The sequence below is a fragment of the Emys orbicularis genome, chromosome 6, assembly GCF_028017835.1.
Source record: "Emys orbicularis isolate rEmyOrb1 chromosome 6, rEmyOrb1.hap1, whole genome shotgun sequence".
Classification (NCBI taxonomy): domain Eukaryota; kingdom Metazoa; phylum Chordata; order Testudines; family Emydidae; genus Emys; species Emys orbicularis.
In genome coordinates, this window is record NC_088688.1 from 24,897,222 (window position 1) to 24,917,410 (window position 20,189).

The 20,189-nt window shown below is 37.7% G+C and overlaps 1 protein-coding gene across 1 annotated transcript in view; it reads left to right on the forward strand.

Moving 5' to 3' along the window:
• The window catches only part of SPEF2 (sperm flagellar 2), a 109,509-nt gene that overhangs the window by 41,399 nt on the left and 47,921 nt on the right, over positions 1-20,189 (forward strand). The window contains exons 10-19 of the mRNA XM_065406801.1: positions 2,736-2,904; positions 10,633-10,852; positions 11,382-11,512; positions 13,278-13,353; positions 14,323-14,396; positions 15,247-15,350; positions 15,905-16,161; positions 17,995-18,103; positions 18,821-18,978; positions 19,774-19,932. Coding sequence (XP_065262873.1) covers positions 2,736-2,904; positions 10,633-10,852; positions 11,382-11,512; positions 13,278-13,353; positions 14,323-14,396; positions 15,247-15,350; positions 15,905-16,161; positions 17,995-18,103; positions 18,821-18,978; positions 19,774-19,932 — 1,457 coding nt within the window. The remainder of the gene's footprint in view (positions 1-2,735; positions 2,905-10,632; positions 10,853-11,381; positions 11,513-13,277; positions 13,354-14,322; positions 14,397-15,246; positions 15,351-15,904; positions 16,162-17,994; positions 18,104-18,820; positions 18,979-19,773; positions 19,933-20,189) is intronic.

The following is a 20,189-nucleotide window of genomic DNA, read 5'->3' on the forward strand; positions in this document are numbered from 1 at the left end:
CCCTGTACTCAGGCTGAGGCCACTGCATTTCAGTATAATTGGAATTAATAGTCTTACACTGTGAAAATATGAATAATGTATAAGTTTTATAAGATGTCCTTTTTATGACTTTCATATTTTTCTCTACATCGAGAAGCAAAAAAGTCCTCTAAGAGGCACAGCACAGAACTCACAAGTCAGGAGTAGGGGGAGGCTGAAGTGGCTTAAATCTTTGTGCTCTCCCAATCCTAGGTTGCTCCAATGGCTGGATGGCCCACAGCATAATTTAGACAGCTGTGGGGGCTTGTTTACATTACAGCAGCCTCCCTGGGCTGCACCTAAGGACCACAGCTCTGCTTGGAATCTCCACAGTGTTATATACTGTGGGTGGCCCCACTCCTGACATGCCCCCTGCATCAGAGCTTGTGAGATGATCCTCGGAAAGCAGTCTTGCAGCTGTCTCCACAGTGCCTGTCCCAGGGGAATCCTCCCTGGTCAGATTTGGGGCTTTAAGGGCTCCCTTATGTTGTTCCAGCCTTTTTACACATCATAAAGGAGCTAGAGTGGTGGTGAAGATTTCACCCCAAGAATATAAATATAAAACTCCATTGCCTTTAAAGAATAACTGTTATGTTAAAAGATTAAGAGCAAAAGATTATGAAAGAAAAATGTGCAAATATAAATTATGGCACAATAGATGTTTAATATGAATTGTATTTCAGCATTGCAATATTTAACATCACGTTCACATTTTGTGGGTGATTTCCTTGTCAATGTGCAACCATGACTCCAATGTAAATTAGTATAAAACATATGTGAACTGAGTGGTGAATACACTATATAGGTACATATACAGATCAAGATTGTATCAGCATCCTGACTGCCACGGGAGGTAAATTTTGTCAGTATTTCCATGCATTTCCTTGTGCAAGATGCAAACAGTATTATTTTCAGTGTTCAAAGGAATTATGTGCAAAGTATATTTATAGCATAACACTCAGTTATCTCAGATCTGTAGTTAAAAAGAAGAAAATTCAAATAGATGAAGTTGTGTTCCAAAATGATAATGCTGTCTGCTAGCAATTTTATAGTTGTGCCCTTTTATGGTCATATAATTAAATCACAGCTTTTTTTTTTCTTTAATACAAAGTGCAAGATAATTATAAGGTAGTCATATGTATTTTGACAATAATATAACTCAGTTCAATTTGAGCACACCTGTTGAATACAGGCTAATTGTGCTACTGGTGTTGCTCAGCTTGTTGATTTGAGCAACCATGGAATTACTACATATGATGTGTTCAGGTTCTTTGTTTTATCTTTAATAATAAAAACACTTGTTCCATATTTATATCTACTTTAACTTGTTATTTTCTAGAAATACCTTTCTTTTCTAATGGAAACATAATCAGGTTGAATTACTTATATTATCATTGTCAAGGCTCCTTCCCCACTCTGAACTTTAGGGTACAGATGTGGGGGCCTGCATGAAAACTTCTAAGCTTAACTACCAGCTTAGATCTGGCCCGCTGCCACCACTCCCAATGTGCTAATTCCCTTCCCTGGATAGCCTTGAGAGACTCTTCACCAATTCCCTGGTGAATACAGATCCAAACCCCTTGGATCTTAAAACAAGGAGAAATTAACCATCCCCCCCTCCTTTCTCCCACCAACTCCTGGTGGATCAAGATCCAACCCCCTTGGATCTAAAAACAAGGAAAAATCAATCAGGTTCTTAAAAAGAAGGCTTTTAATTAAAGAAAAAGGTAAAAATCATCTCTGTAAAATCAGGATGGAAAATAACTTTACAGGGTAATCAAACTTAAAGAGCCCAGAGGAACCCCCTCTAGCCTTAGGTTCAAAGTTACAGCAAACAGAGGTAAGCACCCTAGTAAAAGGTACAAGTTGAGAAAACAAAGATAAAACTAACACGCCTTGCCTGGCTGTTTACTTACAAGTTTGAAATATGAGAGACTTGTTCAGAAAGATTTGGAGAACATGGATTGATGTCTGGTCCCTCTCAGTCCCAAGAGCGAACAACCACCAAAACAAAGAGCACAAACAAAAAACTTCCCACCACCAAGATTTGAAAGTATCTTGTCCCCTTATTGGTCCTTTGGGTCAGGTGTCAGCCAGGTTACCTGAGCTTCTTAACCCTTTACAGGTAAAAGGATTTTGGAGTCTCTGGCCAGGAAGGATTTTATAGTATTGTACACAGGAGGGCTGTTACCCATCCCTTTATAGTTATGACAATCATAAACTAATATTAGCATGTAGAGTAGGCATTTCTGGACAGATCTTACCACCCTCTGTTGTTGGTGCGTAAGGCTTTGACTGCAGGAAAACTGCGGAAGGGATGGATTGGATGTGGAGTCCACATCTCTTGTGTAGCCTAGAGTACATCTCCACAGATCCTCCAATGAGTCCTTCCTCAGTGAGAATATAAGTTTTGGAGTAGGAGAGGGGCAGAGACAATAGATTTGCTACTACACAGTTTCACCAACCAAATACTGCACACCAGCACATATGTGGAGATACAACGGCCCTTGTGTCTATGACAGCAGCTGCAGATGAGGTTGGGTACAACTATGCAGTCTTTAGGGTGGGTTCTGTCTTCATCCCAAATCCCACAGATGTTCTAGTGTAGAACCTGTTTACTTCTGCTGCATGTTTGGGGCAGTATTTGGTCCATAATTCTCAAAATAGCTGACTTGTTAGTTTGGTTTGACAACTATGGTTTGTTTTTGTTTCTGCAGCCTAATTCCAATTAAACTGATGCGTGATTGGAAAGAACTTTTTTTTAATGGAAAACCAATATATGAACAAGCATCAATTGAACCTTTGCCAACTGAGCCAACCCCAGAACAACTTGTAGAGTTGGATAAAATGAATTTGCTAGATGAGAAAGATTATGATGAATATAAGGTACCCCTAACTGACATGGCATAATGAAAGAAAATGCACCTTGTTTACTCATTATTGTTGACAATTTGTTGTGATGTTATAATACATTTGGGTTTGGGGTTTTTTTTGGACAGTTTATGATGATAGAATTAGATATAAATTTTCATGTAGTTACAGATGTTTTCACATTAACTCCATATTGGTCTGGGAGTAAATAATATTTTCTGTTGCTGGCATTTGAAAGCCTGTGCAACCCTGAAAATCTTAATCCTTGTTTGGCCTTGAGTGCAGTAACACATTTCATACTGTATATGAACAACTGATGTTACTATCAAGAATACATAACTACAACATGTGAAATCTCAGTGCAATTATTTTTAAGTAGAAATTAAAGTGTAGTTAATTGCACCACATTAGAAAATGTAACACAAAGTACTCAGCAAAAAAACCCCAAGACTAAATAAAAACAGTGCCTGTTACAAGATCTGGTAGTCCTGTAAATACTATTTGCAACAAGTTGTGAATTAAACCTTTGTAGTGGAATTTTTTCTTTGGTGATCCATTTATTTTAATAGGACAATATTTTAAAAAAGAAGTTTTGAAAGATGGCTGATATTGTTATGACCATGCTGTAATAATCTAAGTGACAATTTTTCAGATCCTATAATCTGTTTCCTGCAGTTTTAGAACACAATGTAATTTAACAATTGAAAATTGAAGTAAGAATGTTGAACTGCTTTGGCCAAAGTACGCTACATAGTTATTTCCCCCCCAATTCAGTATTATTTATTCTCTTGTTTGAAAAAGAAGCTTTTATGCTTTGAATCTTTTCTGACAGTCTGTTTAGTATAATATAGCACAATCATTGTAAATAACTTGTATTTCTGTCTTTGTTGTTTGAGAAATGATTACCACACGATATGTGCTTTTTACCCACATCCTGAACCAATTGGTACATATTCTTTTGCAGTAAGTAGTCAACTTTTGTTAGGGGTTGGTGTGGTGTATGTCTGACTGCTCAGTTTATTTTGTTTTCAATCTTTGAGTATGTTCTCTGCCAACTGAAAGTTATTTACAAGATACCTGTTCATACAGCATTAACACGTATGATAAATTTTAAAACCTTCCTTAGAAGAGCAAAGACAAATATACTCTGTGGAGGGAGGAAGCTAGATGGTTGAGATTTAGTAATGGCATAATAAGTCTTTGGGCCAGAGTCTCATTTACATTAAGGCCTCTGTACACCACTCTGGGAGAATGCAGGATGTTAAAACTGATGTAAATTAAATTTATGCACCCTTTAAGGGCTCCTTACCTTGCAAGTGGGATAAAGGGACCTTAGTGTAAAGGAAAATCAGGTCCTTTCACCTCTAGGTTTCCAGTCCTACTCCCCTCTTCCATTCCTTGTCAACAAACATTTGGTGTTCTCAATTCAGTTTCTAATTAACTTGCAATTAACTGGTAATAAGTAAATGGCAAATTAATGACCATAACTTTAATATCTGTTTAAAGTGCCAGGCAAATTTATGGAATGTTATATAAGTTTTGAATAATAAATGTTAATTTTAGATATTTTTAAAGTAATTTTATAACTCTTATCAGGCCAGTCAACACAGCAGTCATGTACTGAATTAGGACAGACAGCAGTAGAACTTTGTTTTAAATACCTATTGAGCTTATGCAAAAAAAAGTCAATAATTAGGATAGTAATTTTTTAACTGTTTGCATTATTTTCAAGTGATGCAATGTACAATAACTCATTGGTTCAAAAAGAGCATAGTCGCTATTCACTAGGATCCTTTAGCAAGTCAAATTGGTTACAGACATTTAAACAGAGAGCAAACAGAAATAAAATCAGTGTTGATGAAAGAAGAGCATGATCTATACAGGACAGCACAAGATTGAGAACCCGATTCACTGATTCTCTAATTACAACCTGTCTGCTGTCTAAACACTGACTCTCTGGTCATGGCAAGTCATTTAACCCAAAATTTTCAAATGCGGCCCTTAATTTTCAACGTGGCCCAACTTCAGACACTTAGCATCAAAGCAGAAGTGGGTATTGAGGGAAGGATATGAAAGAGGTATATCTCACCGCCCTTTTTATCTTTCCCCTATCATCTTTGTGCTTTCATCTTCACTACCCCCTATGCTTGCACCAAACATCAATTCTCTTTTCATTCAAATCCTTCCTTAAAATCCCTCATTCAAATACTACTTTTGCAGAGCCTATCAATGTTAATCCACCTCAGTTAGTGCTGCCAGAAGTATATAACATACCACAACCTATATTTGAAGGGGAAAAAATTCACAGTCATGAATTTTCACCATCGTCTGATCTTCCAGTTTCTTATGCATCTGAACCATTCTGTTTGTCTAAGTTAGGGGAAAATACTAAAGACCTTACTAATTTTTAATGAGATTTTAGGCAAAGCCCAATTAAAATTAACATCAGTTTGCTTGAGTTAAGGACCTCAAAATTATAAGCTTTTTGATACAGGAACTATAGTTCTATGTACTGTACAGTGCTGAACACACTAATGGCGCTTATTAAAAGTAAGAAAAATGCTGATCTGCTAAAATTATATACACGGGGAAATTGAATAGTAATGCACACAATTCAAATGAGCTTTGGAGTAACAATGGATAGACAAAACAATATGAACAAATATTGCATAGTTAGAGAATATAGAGAAGTTGTCAGTCAGCAATTCATCAGCAAGGCCCTTTACAATAACTTGTTCAGTTCAGATTAACAAACATTTTTCATAGATTCATAGATTCATAGATTCTAGGACTGGAAGGGACCTCGAGAGGTCATCGAGTCCAGTCCCCTGCCCGCATGGCAGGACCAAATACTGTCTAGACCATCCCTGATAGACATTTATCTAACCTACTCTTAAATATCTCCAGAGATGGAGATTCCACAACCTCCCTAGGCAATTTATTCCAGTGTTTAACCACCCTGACAGTTAGGAACTTTTTCCTAATGTCCAACCTAGACCTCCCTTGCTGCAGTTTAAGCCCATTGCTTCTTGTTCTATCCTTAGAGGCTAAGGTGAACAAGTTTTCTCCCTCCTCCTTATGACACCCTTTTAGATACCTGAAAACTGCTATCATGTCCCCTCTCAGTCTTCTCTTTTCCAAACTAAACAAACCCAATTCTTTCAGTCTTCCTTCATAGGTCATGTTCTCAAGACCTTTAATCATTCTTGTTGCTCTTCTCTGGACCCTTTCCAATTTCTCCACATCTTTCTTGAAATGCGGTGCCCAAAACTGGACACAATACTCCAGCTGAGGCCTAACCAGAGCAGAGTAGAGCGGAAGAATGACTTCTCGTGTCTTGCTCACAACACACCTGTTAATACATCCCAGAATCATATTTGCTTTTTTTGCAACAGCATCACACTGTTGACTCATATTTAGCTTGTGGTCCACTATAACCCCTCGATCCCTTTCTGCCGTACTCCTTCCTAGACAGTCTCTTCCCATTCTGTATGTGTGAAACTGATTTTTTCTTCCTAAGTGGAGCACTTTGCATTTGTCTTTGTTAAACTTCATCCTGTTTAACTCAGACCATTTCTCCAATTTGTCCAGATCATTTTGAATTATGACCCTATCCTCCAAAGCAGTTGCAATCCCTCCCAGTTTGGTATCATTCGCAAACTTAATAAACGTACTTTCTATGCCAATATCTAAGTCGTTAATGAAGATATTGAACAGAGCCGGTCCCAAAACAGACCCCTGCGGAACCCCACTCGTTATGCCTTTCCAGCAGGATTGAGAACCATTAATAACAACTCTCTGAGTACGGTTATCCAGCCAGTTATGCACCCACCTTATAGTAGCCCCATCTAAATTGTATTTGCCTAGTTTATCGATAAGAATATCATGCAAGACCGTATCAAATGCCTTACTAAAGTCTAGGTATACCACATCCACAGCTTCTCCCTCATCCACAAGACTCGTCATCCTATCGAAGAAAGCTATCAGATTGGTTTGACATGATTTGTTCTTTACAAATCCATGCTGGCTGTTCCCTATCACCTTACCACCTTCCAAGTGTTTGCAGTTTTCTAGAACTGCAGTGACTGCATCAAATACAAATAAGTATATTAACAGCATATTTGAATTATATCCCAAACTCTTGTGCTATGGCAGCAACTTTTGATGTCAGAGATTGAGACAATGAGGTTAAGAGAGTAAAAGTGAAGACAAGAACATAGGCAGGTATGTATTGCCTTACAAAATATTGTGACTCCAATATAAGAAGTATAGCTGATAAAACAGCAAAGTACGGCAAAGCACTGTGACACCTGACATAATTACTGCAGTGCATTCTACAATGGACTGCCCTTGAAGAATATGTGTAAGCTGTAGCAGTTGTAGATTGCAGCTGCTCGCTTGTTAAATAGAATCAGTCACAAGGAACACATTACACTAATTCTCCTAGATCAATGTTGATAAATGCAAAGTAATGCACATTGGAAAACATAATCCCAACTATACATCTAAAATGATGGGGTCTAAATTAGCTGTTACCACTCAAAAAAGAGATCTTGGATAGTTCTCTGAAAACATACGCTCAATGTGCTGCTGCAGTCTAAAAAAGCTAACAGAATGTTAGGAATCATTAGGAAAGGGTTAGATAATAAGACAGAAAATATCATATCCATGGTAGGCCCACATCTTGAATACTGTGTGCCCATGTAGTCGCCCCATCTCAAAAAAGATATATTGGAATTGGAAAAGGTACAGAAAAGGGCCAAAAAATGATTAGGGGCGTGGAATAGCTTCCATATGAGGAGAGATTAATGAGACTGGAACTTTTCATCTTGGAAAAGTGACGACTAAGCGGGGTTATGATAGAGGTCTATAATATCATGCCTGGTGTGCAGAAACGAAATAAGGAAATGCTGTTTACTCCTTATAACACAAGAACTAGGGGTCAGCAAATGAAATTAATAGGCAGCAGTTAAAACAAACAAAAGGAAGTATTTCTTCACACAACACACAGTCAACCAGTGGAACAATTTGCCAGAGGATGTTGTGAAGGCCAAGACCTATAACAGGGTTTAAAAAAGAACTAGATAAATTCATGGATGATAGATCTATAAATGGCTATTAGCCAGGATGGGCAGGGATGGTGGCCCTAGCCTCTGTTTGCCAGAAGCTGGAAATGTGCAACGGGATGGATTGCTGATTACCTGTTCTGTTCATTCCCTCTGGGGCACCTAGCATTGGCCACTGTTGGAAGACAGGATACTGGGTCTGATCCAGTATGGCCATTCTTATGTCCTTAAAAATTTAGATCTACATGGAATTTCAGTTAACTTCCAGGTGCAATTCAAGGTACTGACTTTGATCAGTATATCCCTATATGACTTGGGTCCTGGCTGTCTGAAAGACGGTTGGCGTGTCTGCACTACAGATTTAAGTCGACCTATGTTAGGTTGACTTACAGCCAGCGCGGTGGCTGATGTCCACATTAGTCTCCTTCTGTCGGTGGTGTGCGTCCTCACTAGGAGTACTTCCACTGACTTGGGGGCAGTGTGGGTGGCTGAGAGCCAGGACTCTCAGTTCCACACAGCTCCCTGCCGGGAACCCAACTGCCCCCCCAGCTCTCAAATCCCCACTCACAGCTGGGAGTGGGGGCAGCCGCCTGGGCTTCTTGGGTCCCTGAGCGGGGAGCCTCTGGGCAGCAACCCGGCACGGAGCGGGGTGGGTGCAGCCCAGCTGGGAGTGGAGAGCTGGGGGCTGGGCTCTCCCTGCCTTGCTTTCTTGACAAGACAGCCAACAGCCGATGTAAGTAACGCAATACCTAGACAGACACTGTGTCTCCTTAACTACACTGACAGCCCTATGCCTCTCGTGGAGGTGGAGTTATTATGTTGGTGTAGTAGGACACTTACATCGGTGGGTGTAGTGTGTACTCTGACATAATTAGGTCGATGTAAGCTGCCTTACGTTGACCTAACTGTGTAATGTAGACCAGGCTGCCTGTCCCCTGTGAACCATCATGACCATTTAGGTCAGCAGAGACACACAAGCAAATAGTCCTTAGATTTAAAGGCCAGAAAATTGGTGACTGAGTGATCTTAATGGAGAGTCCATGCAGTATGGAATTCATTTTTCCCCCTTGTCTGATGAGGTGTGTCTACACTGCAGCTGGGAGCATGCTTCCCAGCCCAGGTAGACAGACATGTGCTAGCTCTGCTCAATCTAGTGTGCTTAAAAAATAGCTGTATGGATGTTTTGGTGGCATAGGCTAGCCACGTGAACTCGGACCCAGGGGGTCAGGCAGGCTGGTACTTGGGTGGCTAGCCTGTGCTGCCACCCGTGCTACAATGTCCATGCTGCTATTTTTAGCACATGAGCTCAAGAGGAGCTAACGTGTCTGTCTACCTGGGCTGAGAGGCATTCTCCCAGCTGCACTGTCGATATTCCCTTAGAGCTCAAGTAAGTTGATCCTGTCTCCTCTCATACATTTTTACCTGCCCTGAGATATATTAGAGGGCACATTTTATAGCTCAAAATAAGTTTTGCTGTTTAAAACATAGGCAACATTTTAATTTACACTAATAATATAGTTATATGTAATCACATGTAGTTACAGTTTCCATGGGATGCTCCATGTGAAAATAAGTAAGCACAAATCAAGTTTATATTTGAAGAGTGTGAAACATCTATTTGTTAACAGACATAGGAAAAATAGCTTTATATTTTACCCGTAGTGTGATTGAATACATATTGTGTCTTTCAGTAGTGCTCAGAGGGAGAACTGGATTACATAAAAGATTGGTAATGAAGTGTTTAACTTTTAGATTACAAGCGTGGATCTAGCCCAGGTTGTTGGAAGCCAAAACTTGTCCTCTTGAAGCTGTTTAATGGCCTGTCTTATCAATAAGTCTTTTTAGAGAGTTAGAATTATCCAACCCTAATAAAATGTTCCGTTTTTCTTTGGTTAGTATCAACTTCATCTGGGTCAACACTAGGAGTGCTTTGCTGGTATAGCTATACTAATATACTGTAACAACAAAATGCTCCTAGTTTGGACACAGCTCATACCAGCAAAACTACGCTTTTGCCAGTATTGATTATTCCAGCCCTCTCTCCTCTCACAAGCAGCAAGAATGCAGTTTTGCCCGTGTAACTGCATCTATGCTAGGCACTTCTGCCAGCACAGCTATGTTGGTCAGAGATTATACCTCATCACTCCCTTGATTGATGTAGCTGTGCCAGCAAAAGTTTGAAGTATAGACCTGGCCCACATTTCTCATGGTTATTATCCTCCCTTAAAACATTATGTAATTTAGTTTTTTAACTAAATGCCTATGAAATAAATCAAATAATTTACAGTGTGTTACTGAAAGTTTTAGCTAGATGTTGGTTTTTGGTAATAGGGAAGCAGTGTTGTCTAATGTTTAAAGTAGGGGGCTGAAGTCAGGACTCCTGAGTTCTGCTCCTAACGCTGCCATTGACTTGTTTATTGCATTAGTCAAATTATTTAATTTCTCTGTAAAACAGATAAAAATGGGTTTACTGGTCTGTAAAATGCATAAAATAATACATGCCTATCTCAAATAGGTTTTAATGAGTTTTAATTAATAATGTTTGTAAAGCCCCGTGATATCTTTGGATGAAATACAGCATTCTAGCAGTGCAAAATATTTATTTGTGTATTTATCTTTTAAAAGATGAAATACAAGGCATAGTCACAAATTATTCTCTGATTTGTTTTTGATACAGAGTATGGTAGGGGAGTGGTGCCCACCTGAAGAGCACAGTGGAAGCAAACCTCCACCTAATAATAATATATTGGGTCATGTGGTTCATAGATTGATGGACATTGTCTACCCTCCAATGCCTGAACCCCCACCACCTGTATTTCCTCCGTTTCCTATCCAGGGATGTGTTTTAGGAAAGCTTTTTAGTGGAAAAAGCACCTGTGTAAAGTTCTTGGAAGAAGGTAGAAGGTTTTTTTTCTGTAGACTTTTTTTATTTTTTGTTTGTTTGTTTATACTTTTTTAAGCCCCAGTCCTACAATGAGCTCTTTGTGGTTAGATTCCTGCACCTGTGCAGAGCTCATTGCAAGATAGGTGCATCAGAACTTGCAAGGTCTGGCTCCATGTAATTTATTCTCCACCTTCCAAAGTAAAATGAAAAGTTCCTGAATGTAAAAGTGTATTGTTAATTCATTGTACCTCATAAGTTTACTGCTTCAGAATTTAAGTAAAGAACTGTAAGAAATGTTTTCACAGAACTTCTCTGTAGATGGTTATAAAATGGCCAACAGACTAATTGCAGTTATCAATGTACATTGTACAGGCTGCAGTGTAGTGTCGGTGGGAACAAACTCCAATAAAAACCCAAATCAAAAGAAGTGTGCATTGCATTTAATAAAGCTGCCTTGTCAGAATTAATTTAATTGCATTTAATAATCTCTTTATATTCTTTCCAAAATGGAAACCTATCACAATAACGTTTCTGTCTATTAGCTTGCAACATTCAGGTATTGTCTATTGATACTCTGGTCCAGGACAGCATCAAAGCTTTCCATGAGAGTGAAAAGAAAAGTGAAAGCAGCTTGATTCCACGAGAAGCAGAGGGTTCTGGGAAACAAAATGAAGTAAGTGCAAGTTTCATTTCAGATTTAACTGTTATAAGGAACAGCGGAGCAGGTTGGGGGAAAGTATATTAGTCATGTTCCTTCCTCTTCTTTGAGATGAGTCAGGTATAGAAAACTTGCACAGGCAACCTTAATTCTGACATTTCCTAACTTTTGAGGGGTTGGCTTTGACACCTTAATAGTGTTCTTTTGGCGTTCTTTTTATCATCACCAGACGCCTTGTCCCAATCTACTCCCTTTATTTCCCCATGTCCAGCTTTATCCCCTCTATATTCAAAGCAGACTCCTTCCTGCTCCCTTTCTGCCTGGGTACCAGCAGGGAGGGTCATAAAGAGCACAGGAGACACAGCCTCCTTGCTGTCAGTTCCAGGCCCCAGCCCTATTACCCTGACCCAGAGCAGCAGTTACAGGGAAAGTACCTCGGTAGCCTTGTAGCATGCTCCGTTGTTCTGTGGGGATGGCACATGCACAGTCTGGTCAGCACTGGGATTGTGAGAGGCTCAAGCATGCTCAGAGAGGAGGGAGTATTCTGAAGTTTTAACTGTTAAGCTCTAGCAAGTCTCTACTGAGCACACGTGAACAGGTAATTTTTCAAAGGCTTATAATTTGGCTAATTTTAGGTGGATTGTCACGGGGATGGAAAAAGGTCCATCCCACTCACAAAGGTCACCTCTCTTCTAGATTTCAAGTCCCTGCTCCAAAGCATGAGGATACCAGACCATTTCAAAGAAAAGGTCACCATAATTTTTTTAAATGGGCGACACAACGTACTTTTCCTTAGCCTCAGTCTTGGAAACATCTGAAACCTTTTGTCTGAAATTTTCCTAAATATACCAAGCATAGAAAATTTCAGCCCAAATAGTTAAAGTTTGGAAAAGTTATAAGAAACTGAAAAAAGGCTGATAATGAGGAGTGTTGGGCAACCTTAGTAATAGGTGGTGATACCAGTCCTGCCTATAAGAAAGTCTTGTTAGTCCACATGGTGTGGAGCTGCCTAGTAATAATCCCACATTAGGATGCTCTGTTAAGTAGGAGGAACCTTACACTGAATATAGGCATGGAAAGGAGTACAGACCCGATCATCCTTTATTATATTAATGCACTAAAATCTTGAGTCACTGAAGAAAGAGATTATTTTTGAGAACTGCAGTGACAGAAAAATAACTTAACCTCATACTGGAAGAGTAAATCAGCCCCAGCTATAGAACTGTAGATTAATGTGCTATTGCCATGCAAGAGTGCTCCCTTTGGATATGAGAAAATGCCAGAATACTCCCTTTGTGCAGTGTGACAAAATGATGATTTCAACCTCAACTGCAAACCATTCTTAGATTTATATAGGACCTGATCCTGCTTCCATTGAAGTCAATGGCAAAATGCCCACTGACTTGAGTGGTGCAGGACCAGGACCATAGTGAATAGAGTGATCATTGCCTTCTAGCCTGCTCTGTTTACCTGAATTTGAGTAGCGTCATGAGTAAATAACAACCCTCTCTTTCCTGTCACTCCATCCCCAACTTTTCATTTGCTTTTAAGTTACCATCAATATCAAAATACTACTTACACTCATCATTCCAGGATGACATTAGTAACTTTTTCTTACTGTTACTATAGATTATTCTGCTGTTATGCACCTGACAATCAGTTTATATATGTTTAAATAACTGAATATTCAATAAAATACTTTTAAAACATCCAAAAACTATCCTTGCTTAATGTTATGAAAACTAAGAAATGTGGTTTGTGATTGTTTAATTTATAAAAGGTCCTGAAGAAGCCGCCTTCAGCATCTCAGGTTTCTGAAATAGTGCCAAAGAGCGCATCACTTCATGGAACCAAAGGTAAAAATGTGTAGAGTTAATTAGATTTTTTTTAAATAATTTTGATGGCTGGATTTGAATGGCAAAAAAGAGGATATCTCCATCCTCTGCTGATTTTTTGCTTATATGTGCTCGCAGGTGTTTGTTAGTGCCCACTACAGCTCATGCTTTGCAAAAGTTCCCATTATAACCCTTGTTTCCACATACTCATAGTTTTCCAAAATGTTCACCTCTGAGGTTGAAACTTTTTCAGCCTCCTTGTATTAGGATATGGTGGTTGAAAATAGTCTTTTCCCTTGGGCAGAAAATTTTAACCTCCCTTTTTTGAATATGACTCCGGCAAAAACTGTTTGAAGTTTGAAACCTGAAGTTTGTCATGGACATAGTCCCCAAACCTGTGAACACATACCTAACTTCAGATACATGTGTAATCTCATGGAAATCAATTAGACTATTTGTGTGCATAAACTCAAGCACATGCAGAAGTGTTTACAGGACTAAGCCATATTCCTCACTGATTATTTGTGGTATCACATAGTGTGAGGAGGAGAAAAAAAAACAAAATAGTAGTTATTTTATATTTGGAGAGTGACAACAATATGTTGGGTGCTTTATAGAGAGGTATGAAGACAAGAATCCTGCCCTGAAAAGCTTACAGTCCTGAAAACTTTCTCCTGGGTGTAGTCCTTACTAATGCAAGTTGCCCTATTGAAGTCAGTTCTCAGGAGTAAAGTCTATTCATGTGAGTAAGAATTTGATGGATTGTCTCTTAAAAATAAATAGACTGAAAAGGAGAAGTTATAGTAAAATAATTATGGATAACAAGCTCCTGGGGATAGTTTCTGTGCCTCCCCCTGTGTTTTGACCAGTGCAGAGAACGCTGACAGTACTCACTAAATAAAAATATTATGTAATATTACGTATCCATAAGAATAATAATACATGTTAATGTAATAAAAGTAATATTTGCTGATGTTTTGTTATTGCTAGGTAATGGTCTTGGCAGAAAAGAATCTTCTCATCAAGAAATGAAGTCAAGCGAGAGTAAGGATGAAGTATCCAAAGTATGTAAACTGACTTTGACTTCCACCATGTACAGATATATGAAATGTCTGTATATTAAACAAAACCGGTTAATAGTGCACTTTTCTCTTATTATTTTTAATTTATGGACCATGCCACAGGCTCATATTTCTATATAAAATATGAAAAGTGATAACTTTACTCAAAGTAACTACACAAATTTGGATTTGTTTTCTGTGTTGGCTTTGTCCTCTATGTCATCAGAATTATCCACAAATACCTCTTCATCGCATATTTCCCATGCTTTTAAATCTGCTTATTACTATATCCAGAACATTCCCAGAATTTGTTACTATATTGGTCCTACCAATATTAAAATGTTTATTTCTTAGGGCTAGATTATGTTAGCCTTATACTAAGTAGTACCTTACTCAACAAGCAGGATGTGGGAATATCCTGAAGACCTACAGAGAGCATGACTCTGGTGACACCAACCAGATTAAATGTTGCTATAAAAACCTCAATCTTGATTATAATCTTACACTAGTGTAAATCAGGACTGGGCTCCATTGGAGTTAGTAGAGTTACATCAGTGTGAAACCAGAGTGAGATCCAAATCTAGTAGAGTTACATCAGTGTAAAACCAGAGTGAGATCCAAATCAGGCCTCTTCACTTTGAATTTCCTGATTTTTTTAAATGCTTCATTTTTCAACCCTAACATTGCCTAACATTAATTTTTGCATGTAATGACCAAGATCCTAGGCCAGTTTACACCTGCTGAGGATCTTGCCTTTATTAGTAATTAAATAAGTGTTTTAAGTGTGCAGTGCTCTGAACTTCCTGAACATGATATTAGTACTACATATCCTTTTAACTGCTCTTTTTCACAGTTATCTGTTCGTGCCTGTCTTGGTGCAGCATCAGAGAAATTGTTGAAGAAAGGAACAAATATTCCTGATGAATTGCTAGTTGACATCATGGTGGAGGCTATTAAGTATGAAATAGTGTAGTTTGCTTTCAAACATAATTATATGCTAAATAATTATATGTTTCTTAGGGGTAGATACTGCCATTCTTGCTCATGGTGAATAATACCTGATTCCGCGAGTAGTGCCACTGAAATAGATGGAGCTACTCATTGAATAGTTTTCACCTCCTCTGAACTAATAGGCAAGTTGATCAAGGCATGCACCTCCCTCTAGAAATCTGTTATTTACTACTGTAGTTCCACATGTTGGCAGAGAACAGAAAATTGTCATCTTTTCTCATGGTAAAAAGATCAGTCCCACAGTGTTTGTTCCAGAAAATTGCAGTCCTTTTATTTTGTTTGTTTTTAATCCTGTTTTCTGTGGTTTTCTGTTTGGAAAATCTTTTGATTTCTAGTGTTAATTTTAATGACATACATTGTTATTTTATAGAATTGTCATGATATTTTGTTTTACCTAATTTCAAATTACAGAATTATGGAAAAACTCTTTTTTATTATAAATGTTAATATTAAGTTAAAGTAGTTTCTCTACATGTTTATAGTTCCTTGTTTATGTTTAGACGAACACCACAGAAGAAGGGATGGGTCATGGATGGATTTCCAATGACAATAAACCAGGCAAAACTACTTGAAAAAGCACTTACAGGAAGTGATCCAGACAAAGCAGAAACAAAGGATGAGAAGTCTAAAAAGCCCTCCCTGGTTACAGACCCAGCAGCCCCAAAAGATCCACCTTTATCCCCACCTGCATTTGATTTTGCTCTGTTCTTAGACATTTCAGACACCGCAGTGCTGGAACGCGTGGCTTGCATGAAGGGTGAGTTATACTTCACTGCATATATTTTAAAAGCTTAGTGACACCCATATCATGATAAAATGGGAAATACAAAGTAGTTATGACACCAAGAGAGCTAAAGTCATTAATGTACTGCTAGGTTGCCATATCTTTACAACACCAAGGATCAGATTGGTTATGTGCGAGGAGTTTGTGGGCTGAATTGTAAAATCACATATAAACTTACATAATTTTTATCACAAATACCAGAAACTCTTAAAAATTTACTTGTGTCTTCCCTGATGATGATTATGGATAGGAATTGTGTGTTGTTTAGATTCATCATCAGATTTGTTCTCTATGTGCAGTTATAAAAAGAGGGAAGCTATTGGCTGTATTTTAATATTTTTCAGGCTCCTTTTGGGCCTCTGACTTCAGATTGTATACTCCTGCTATAGTGTATAGCTAAATATATATGACATACTAATCACACACTAGTTACAGAAGTTATCTCAAGATTTACCAGAATGTCTCACAATAACTTATACTCATTGGAGCAAAAAATCATTACTGACAAATTTCTCTAAATCTCACTAGATCTCATGGATACTATGCATCATTAGTGCAGGTACTTTCAAACTATTGTAGATTTTTCCCCCCTAATTTTCGAGATCTGCCTGCAGCCAAAAAATGCTGTGTTTGTTTATTTGTTTAAATCTGCATTATGTTGGCACCAGCTGATGTGCAATATCCCACATAATTTAATGAAGTGTCAAGTAGAAAAAATATAGGATACAGCAAGTGTAGAAATATGACTAGTTAATTGTGCATGTGCAGACAATATCATTCTCTGAGGGCTGCATATTGCAATGATTGAAAACTAGGAGAGATGCAAAAGGGAGAAGAGGGAAGGTGCACACCCGAGCAAGTGGCACCACTACTCCCCACACTGATCACTGCCTTCAGTATGTATGTTCACTTACTCCTGTGAGGATGCAGGAATAATTGTTTTTGACAAAATAGCCAAAGCACATTGTATTATAGAGTAGAGTCAAAGATAAGGTGGGCAACAAATGGCCACCCCCACACTCCACTCAGATCACATCTTCTTTGTCACCTTACACATGATGGCTATGGAGGGACATATTATCTTGAAGAGAACCTATGTTGTCCAAATTCAAAGAAGAATGCCCCTTAAACGTCCAAAGAATGACATAGGGCTTGCCTTTACTGCCATAGTTACCTGAAGTTAGTATACTTGAGTTACTCCGCTCAGGCTACCCTATCTCTGAGTGAGATGGCCACACTGGGAAAGCACAGTGATCTGATTAGCAGCACTGAGTGATTGGATTAGCAGTAGATGAGTTGCTGTTACATGAGCTGCTGCATCCCTACTGTGTTACTAGCTCAAACACCAACATCACTCGAGCTTCAACCTATACCCTTTGACCAACTAGCTCAAGCCAGCTAGCTCGAGCTTAAAGCACCATTTAACTCTAGCTAGAGATTTTTATGTGTGAACAGAAGGTGGGTTAAAGGTAAAACTTGAGTTACAACTAGAGCTAACAATGCAGTGAGGACAAGGCCTTAGAATTTTAGATTTGCAATTCTCAATAATGTAAAGGGATTGTGCTGCTAAAGCACTTTGAAAATTTGACAATAAATGCCATAGTCCCAGGAACCTAATGAGAATGTATTCCTAATAAAGTACTGTATTACCATCTCCTTTGTGTAGAATGTATGGAGCCAGTTTTAAAAATATAGGAGTGAAGTAGCCAGTCGATGTTTTCATTTTGATAAACTTTTTAACAGGAACACAGAACAAGTCTATGTAGTAACTTCTTTCAATAGTCTCTGGTATTTTCTACTCAACAGATAAATCAGGGTCATCACAGATTCAGCTGGAAGACAGTGATCAAGCTTCAGATCTTGAACTCAAAGAAAGAGAGAAGATCGACTTAGTCAGGGACCAGATACAACATAGGTTTGTTATATTTAGTACAGTAAGGCTCTACTTCAGCAGAGTACTGAAGCATGTCATTAACTTTAAGCACAGAGTAGTCAGAGTATACTTGACTTCTAATGACACCGTTCATGTACTTAAAGTTAAGGATGTCCTTAAGAAATTGCTGAAGTGGGGCCCAAGTAGGTATCCTCATTTATTGGTATAGTATAAATGATTCCCAAAGATAATAATTCATATACTCTACTTTTCAAAGTCTTGAAAAGATTATTTTTCAAATTCATATCAAAACAGCTATTTACATATTTATATTATGTGATACATAAATGCATGTTGTGTCTAAATTTGGCCTAGGGTATTAGATTTCCAAAATTGGGCTTTCTTTTATCTTTCTCTTTTATTTTTATATACAAAAATAGTACTATACTTTTAAATATTTAATTTTGTATAACAAGCAAATTTAAAGGGACAACATCCTGCATTTTTAAATTTGTAATTAGTTTATATTAATATATTAATAATTAGTGATTTTAATGATGATGTAACAGAAGATTAGTTTAACCTGTGACCTTATCTACACTGGGAGTTCTGCATCCAGAATATCTTCAGGATTGGCATTAGATTTAGATTAGACACTATGCTATTAAATGTGTTTGTTGGGTTGGGAATAATATTTTATTTTTCACCATTTGTTTTAACATTTTGATTTTAAAATTATACACTGATATGATTTCACAGAATTGCGGGCTTTCTAGACAACTGGCCAAAACTGGAGAAATGGTTTTCAGTGCAGCAAAATATTCTAGTGAAAGTTAATGGTGAGACAGAGAAGAACCTTCTGTGTAAAAGGATAAAGGAAATCTTATTGGAGGAAATTGCTAAAAAAGAGAACAGAAGTAAGGTTTTGAATTTATGTTTTTCATATGAAAACTTTAATATTAAAATATATGGTTGGGTCTTTATAATTCAGAAGGGAGCTTAAAAAAATTTCACTGCCACTGAAAGGTATAATATTTTTGCAGGTTTGTGGAAAAGTGACACATTTTTCATTCTCACTGCAAAATTTTTTATATAGACAAAAACATTTTCTAACTATATATTTTATTGACAAAGACCCGTATTACACTGCGGAGGCAAACAGATTTCCCCCATTAGGTGAAATTTTATTATTTTGCCCATGAAAAGCTATATTCACTTGCAGAAATGGCAAAACTTTGCTTTGGATCAAACTCACAAAAATACCAAAGTTGGAATTTTGGTGGTAGTTCAGCTGTTGTGTGTGTATTGATGTATATATGGATTGTGTAAGCCTGGGCCAAATTCTGTTCCCAGACGCACTAGTATAAATTTGGAATAACTTAATTGATGTTGCTCTAGTTTTACACTGGTATAACTGAGAGAAAAAATTGTCAAGTTATGTTTAATTTTAAAGGGCATATTTTCAGCAAGTCTCTATAAATATACGGCTTGTGCAAAGGCAAATGGATGCACCCATTTTAAACGTAGCTTTCTTTTAATGCTAATCCATTTAAATACATAAAACAAAAGTAAAAACATATTTGTTGTTCGCACAGATATTTTATAAGATATAATAGTGAATAATCTTCAAGATTTATTGGTTCAAAATTAATAATATGTTTAGAGTACCTCTTTTATCAGATTATATGTGTTTTATTGAAATTGTGTTGAAGGAAAAGAACTGGAAAAAAAAGAAGCTGAGAAAAAGCAAGAAGTTCCTACCCCTTTGCCACAAGCAGAGACACTAACAGTTCCAGCAGATAAAAATAAGGAAACTGAATCTCCTTCTCAAGATAAGGAGCCTATGCCTGCAAAATCCAAATCACCCAAAGGTTTGTCAGCCATAGCAAACTTATTTATAGAGCTCGCTCTTAGCTGTTTGGAACAGATCCTGGGAAATAATAAATATTTTCATTGTATTTCAAAAAAGATTAACTAGAGCGTATTTCCTATTAAATAATTGTCCCAAACTTCTGAACAGCCTGTCTACCTTTTCCAATTATATGAGTCAGTTTCACAGCTTCTCACAGATACTTTGAGAATGTTCAAAAGGAGCTGTCTTGCAGGTATAATTTACTTCTTTGAGGTA